Raw genomic sequence first — 6529 nt, 5'->3', positions numbered from 1 at the left:
GACAGGCTTGGTCTGTGTTATAGTATAGGGCAGTGAGGGGACAGGCTTGGTCTGTGTTATAGTATAGGGCAGTGAGGGGACAGGCTTGGTCTGTGTTATAGTATAGGGCAGTGAGGGGACAGGCTTGGTCTGTGTTATAGTATAGGGCAGTGAGGGGACAGGCTTGGTCTGTGTTATAGTAAAGTGCAACGTCTCTGAGTACTTTTCTTGCTCTTCTTGTTGCTGCGGTTAGTTTCCTTGTATCGCCTGATTTCCCGCACCAAAGAGTAAAAGGCTTCCTCCACCCCCTGAAAGGAAGACAGCCCACAGTGAGACAGGCAGAGGAAGACAGCCCACAGTGAGACAGGCAGAGGAAGACAGCCCACAGTGAGACAGGCATCACACAATGAGACAGACAGAAACCATGTTTTAAGTAGCACAAGAGGAGCCTAGATTGTAAAGAGTAAATCAATGTGCACTTCTTATTCATAAGCAGACCCTACATTTTCAAGTGTACAGTGTAATCTCCAGGGTCAACACCTGTTCCTGAGTTAGATGAAGCAGCCCTCCTACCTGTCTGGTTTTGGCAGAGGTCTCTACAAAGGGGACCCCTAACCCTCTGGCCAGCTCCTGGGCCTGCCTGCTCTCCACGCTCCGGGAACCCAGGTCGCTCTTGTTTCCCACCAGCACCATGGGAACGCTGTCACTGTCCTTCACGCGGTTGATCTGCTCTCTAGGGATTTCCAGGATATTTTTGTGGTAAAAATGTACAGCAGGGCATTAAATATTTTTTAATAGCAGATTAGTAAGGTAGCTACTGTAAGTAGGAATGTACCTGTAGAGGTGAACGTCCTCAAAAGACTTGCTGTTGTTGATGGCGAAGACACACAGGAAGCCCTCCCCTGTCCTCATGTACTGGTCCCTCATGGCACTGTACTCCTCCTGGCCTGCCGTGTCCAGGATGTCCAGCAGACATGTCTCCCCATCAATCACCACCTGCTTCCTGTAGGAGTCCTGTATTAGGACAGACATGTCAATCACCACCTGCTTCCTGTATTAGGACAGACATGTCAATCACCACCTGCTTCCTCTAAGTTGCACAGTGTAAAGATTATATCTAATTAGTTTCCAAACGAAAGCGAATTCATTCCAATTTTTGCTTATTCAATGTTTTTTTTTTTACGTGGGGCGTTCATTTCTGCGCTACCATGACTAATTATGAATTCGATCAGCAGAAAAATCTTCTGAGCGTATACTGTAAGAAATCACTCATCTTTTTGTGTACACACTATCTACATACAATCACTGTAACTCACCTCAATAGTGGGGTCATATTCATCCACAAAGTGGTTTTGGATGAGCTGTATTGTCAAAGCACTCTTTCCCACACCACCAGCCCCGACTACCACAAGTTTATACTCTGTCATGCCTGAGGGAGAGAGAATATATGGTCCATATGAATAATTATAGACTACATATAACAATTAAATGACATACTAATACGCTGTTTTGCTCGTTAAGTATCTATAGGAGTATCATAACAAAAGGCATTAGGCTGCGCACTTAGTTGGCAAGATTGCACGCAGCCTATGCTGTGGGTTCACTGAAGAGGCAGGAGCTAATGTGACCCAGATTTGAGCTAACAAAATAGCATAAAAACGACTGTAGATCCCCAGAATTACCACAGCATGTCTACCAACATAAAAAAAGATTTTACGAGGTGAAGTAAAATAGCTTACCTCTGTTTGGGTCGTTTGTTGTTCATGTACAGTATTGTAGCTTGGAATAGGATTTTGGAGACAAAATTAATAGCTAGCTGGCAATATAGCCATGGTCTATTTCCTTATAGAAATTACTTCAGAAAAATATTTGAATGGAGAGACAGCACTTGCACTACTGAGAGCATTTGATGTACACCGTTTTCAAATTAGTATGTACTAAAACTCATAAAATAACTGCAAAACTCCCACATTTATTTAAGGAAGAAGTAGGGATATGGCTATAGCTAAATCTTTGGAATCCATTGTGGTTCAAAAAGGCAGGGCTTTCATAGCTAAGAATAAAACACCGTATTTACTAAGCGGCCAATAAGGTTCTTGTAAACTTAACAGACGTCTCAGTAAAGCAATCAGAAATGATTTTCAGAGCTCCGTCCATTTAATTCCATCCTTTGGTCCAAACTCTCCAATAACAAACTGACTAAACCTCGTTGGGCGTGTCTTAACGCACCAATGATTCACAGAGGAAGCAGGAAATCCAGAGGCATGGCGAGCGTTTTAGAACGTCTGCATTCCGCCCAAAATATGCAGACCAAGACCTGTCTTTAGACGGGAGGAGAGCGCTTTCTAATGCATTTTGTCGATATTTAATTTCGTTAAAAGCTAGTAACATCGCTATATCTAGTCCTAATGAGACGTTACCTATCTTTTAAAATATCATGGTAACCATAAAAAAGCCAATTTTATACCCTACTATATTTCCTGTTTTTATCTGTCGTGTCATATGTAAAATCATTACCTAACGTTATTTAATTACATGGCTCTCAAGTATATATTTTTGGGCGTGAGATTACCATAGGCTACCTGTCAACGTTTGGGTATTAAAATCTTGGAGCCGGGGGTGTTTCTGATGGTGGTGGGTGGCGTTTAACTGTATAACTCGAGACAGCTGTCAATTAGCCATGAAACTTACCTCCGTATGCCTGCGCCTCGTCTATTAATAGCGGGACAAGCTATCCCTTTTCTCAGCGTGAGAAATACAAGGTGTTGCGTGAGAAATGGTTGGAATACGTGAGTATTCCAAATACTTGAGAGCCCTGATAATGAATATGAGTAATCCAGAGATGGCATGTTTTAACCACTAGATGGAACTGCAATAAAGAAAAACTTAAAATGAAAATAAAGCAATTGTCTGATGGTACAGACGTGATCTTAAGTGACCTGTCTAAGGATCTGAATTCTGAAGAGCCTAAAAAGTTTTCAGTATTAACTCCACACAGCAGGAGGCCAGGTCTGCTCAGGTCGAACCCACCCTAACCCAACACAGCTGACCCAGGAGAACACGGTTCTGTGAGGTGTGCAGGATAGTTACTGACCGTGTTCTGTCAGTAGTCACTGTGTCATGGTCTGTAAGCTGGGGCAGTGGCATGAAACCAGTGGATTCTAATAGGTTAGACAAGCTGGCCAGAAAGGCAGGCTCTGTCCTCAGTGAAGGTGATAGTGGAAAGATGTATGTTGTGCAGACTCGCCATCATGGACGATGTCTCTCCCCTCCCTAACAATAAGTCTAACCTTCCCTAACCATAAGTCTAACCTTCCCTAACCATAAGTCTAACCTTCCCTAACCCTAACCCTCCCTAACTAACCCTCCCTAACCTTAACCCCCCCTAACCTCCCTAACTCTAACCCTCCCTAACTCTAACCCTTCCTAACTCTAACCCTCCCTACCCTGTGAGGCAGTGGTCAGGCACGTGAGCACCTTGAAACACAAACCTCCCTGGGCTACAGCAGACCTCCCTGGGCTATGCAAATATTTAATGAAAATAAGTGTGAAAAATATTGAAACCGTAAAAAAAAAAAGTTCAAATATGGAAATTTGATCATGTTGTTGGTCTTGATTTCTAGGTCAGCATCACCGCCCTAACCCTAAGCCTAACCCTGAGTAATAGTGCATAAAACACAAGCACACACACACTAAGAAGTCGATAATACAATCATGCAGACTAGGGTCTCCCACCAGAAGTGCCTCCTCCTCCTATGACCTCTCCCTGTGTTTACTCCTCCTGCATTTGTGACGTTTCACTCTCTCCCACTGAGTGCATCTGCTCTCCTCTCTAATCTTTGCCTAAAATCACTGTTAATCCCGCATCCATCTGTCATGGCGGAGAGAGGATGGTAGAGAGAGAGACAAAGTGAGAGAGTTGAATTCCATATATGAAAGTGTAATACATAAAAATCTATTGATTATTCTTTCTGCCATTGGTCGTGTGATGGCTACTCTATTCTGAATATCATAACACCATCAGTCAGGCTCCTTTCATAAGGATACATCAAAGTCAGAGTAATGAAGATTAGGCAATAACAACCAACTGATATATATTGATAAAAGTACTGATAAAAAATGTATGTGCACATTTTCCAGAATTTTATTTTACACAAGGATTGTCCACTTATACACATATACATATGTTATACATGTAATTAAAAACAATATATATATATACGTATATATATATATCGTTTTTATCATATTTTGGTTCACCCATAGGTGATTGAATAATTCATCAAGACAAAGTCAGAAGAGCAGGAAAATGTAACACAGGATTGTAGTAAACTAAGACAAAAATTGGAATAACAACACCAATACAACATGAGTAAACTATATCCTGGTGTTAAATGGTTGCTCAAAATTGCCTTAGACGTCAAACGTATACCCTAGCTAACTCTAAGCCGTATATGAAAATGTTCTCTTAGTTTTCATGTGACAAATACCTTTGTCTGGTTTAATATATATTTATCAGCAAAACTAAATATGGAAGATAAGTTGATGTTTCTGTTTACACATCTCACAAACTGGGATACAATGGAACATGTTTCAGTGCACAAAAGGTTATTGTACATACTCATTCAATATCAGGACATTCACCTTTTTTTTCATGAAATAGTACAGCAATCAGTCAAAGTTGTTTTTCACATAGACACATATAGATGGCTATTCCCCTGATCAATGGGCCCATATTGGAAACCTACTTTTTGTGATAGTGATGTGTGTCTTATGAGTGTGTGTGTGTGTGTGTGTTTGAGAGAGAGAGAGAGAGAGAGAGAGAGAGAGAGAGAGAGAGAGAGAGAGAGAGAGAGGGAGGGAGGATGTAGAGCTTACTGCATGTGCTCCCAGACTAATCGTTGCACCATGCTCATTGCTTAGCATTTCTGCACCTGCACCCAACTAGCACACATACTATCACACACACACATATATTCACACACATAACCACACACATAATCACACACATGCTCACAATCTCTAACCTCTGACCAACCAACTCATACATCACTGACAATCAGGGATTAAATGCATTGACTGCAGAGGGGGAAGAGAGAGACAAATAGAAATACACAGAGATAGAGCAAAGCATAAACACACAACTGCTTTGCTGCTGCATGCTGAAACCTGCACAGCTATCAAACACTACCCAATCCATCTAAACAATTTTTAATACAGATCCAGATAAGCAGTATCTTGACACACACACGCAAGTGCATATACAACCTATTACACACATAGCCAGGGCAAAATTAGTATTTATAGTGCATAACACAATGTTGTTTCAGTAATTTTGGTAAGATACCTGAGCTAATGGGAGGGCAGGTACCGATATAAAGGACAGATTCCTTAAGCTCACAAGATCTCCTTTCATGGCAGTATTGTCTTAACAGAATGCAGTTTGTAGGGGCAAATAAAAACGTTTTTATTGACTATGCACACTTTATCTTTGGCGCAATTTGCAGGATTGTTGTGTGAAACATCAGAACCAATACAATGCTTTAACTGACTAAAATTGAATAAAAGTTGAGGGTTTTGGAAACCAATTCTATTAAAATAAAGTGTGATTGTCTTTGCACAACCACATAGTGTAGCCAACCTCTTATGGAGACTTACACACCAAAAATATGTATGAGTGCAATGCCATTTAACTCTGATTACAACCAGAGTTTTATTTCAGACTGTAGCACTTACAAACGACTGTACACGCACACACATACACACACACACACACACATACAGTATGTATTCAGTACAGTGCCTTCAGAAAGTATTTATACCCCTTCACTTGTTCCACATAATATTGTGTATATACATTATTGTGTTATAGACTATTTTCAAATAAGTTATACAATAAGAAATACAGAACAAATTTCGAAATTAAGACCCTTTATTCAGTTTGCAGAAGAGCCTTTGGCAGCATTTACAGCTTCAATCCTACTGAATTGACTGCCTCTACCAGATTCTGCACACCTTTGGGTAATTCTTTACAACCAGGCAATTCATTATTAATGTAGAAATTGTTATAGGTGATTAGCAGTATCAGATATTTGTCAGACAACGTTCTTGGCATTCAGGCCAATGAGTCCAACTGTTGTCTAATCAGACAAGATCATCTCCTCAGAGTCATTTCAGTGCCATTTGGCAAAATACTGACTAAATGTACTTTATAAAACTGTACATCTGGCTTGTCCACCTCTGTAGATGAGCACTGAAGCTGTGTTCGAGTAACCACTGGTTACAGCCTAACCCTAACCACTGGATCCTTCTAGAGATTAGAGGGTTTCCTCGATGATCAAAGGAAACAGGATGCAGCTCATTTGGAATATCAGAGCAAGACTGAATTTTTTTGTTTGTTGTCATTTTAAAGTCTATGACACAACAAAATGATGAACAAGTAGGAGTCTGGATAATTTAAAGGTACTGTACATATACACAAACAACACATCTCCAACATACATTTACTTCCATTTAAAATATTCCTGACCAATCATAAAGGGTTCAGAAA

The 6529-nt window shown here is 40.6% G+C and overlaps 1 protein-coding gene across 1 annotated transcript; it reads right to left on the bottom strand.

Annotated features, from left to right (window-relative positions):
• Positions 1-19: 19 nt before the first annotated feature.
• Positions 20-2039, bottom strand: zgc:55558 (GTPase KRas). The gene is made up of 5 exons (XM_062484562.1): positions 1719-2039; positions 1296-1408; positions 815-993; positions 553-712; positions 20-287 (listed from the first exon to the last, which is right to left on the bottom strand). Exons 2-5 carry the CDS (start codon positions 1404-1406, stop codon positions 174-176), a joined length of 564 nt encoding a protein of 187 aa, XP_062340546.1. The 5' UTR covers positions 1407-1408; positions 1719-2039; the 3' UTR covers positions 20-173.
• Positions 2040-6529: the final 4490 nt, after the last annotated feature.

The sequence above is a fragment of the Osmerus eperlanus genome, chromosome 2, assembly GCF_963692335.1.
Source record: "Osmerus eperlanus chromosome 2, fOsmEpe2.1, whole genome shotgun sequence".
NCBI classification, from domain to species: Eukaryota; Metazoa; Chordata; class Actinopteri; order Osmeriformes; family Osmeridae; genus Osmerus; species Osmerus eperlanus.
The sequence above is the reverse complement of the archived record's forward strand: the minus strand, read 5'-3'. Positions and strand labels throughout refer to the sequence as shown.

Excerpts from the sequence above, each read along its gene's own strand:
- zgc:55558 (XM_062484562.1), bottom strand. The coding sequence starts at position 1,406 with ATGACAGAGTATAAACTTGTGGTAGTCGGGGCTGGTGGTGTGGGAAAG. Across the intron at positions 713-814 it reads GAGGACGTTCACCTCTACAG|AGAGCAGATCAACCGCGTGA; the intron begins GTACATTCCTAC and ends GGAAATCCCTAG. Across the intron at positions 288-552 it reads CCTCTGCCAAAACCAGACAG|GGGGTGGAGGAAGCCTTTTA; the intron begins GTAGGAGGGCTG and ends TCTTCCTTTCAG.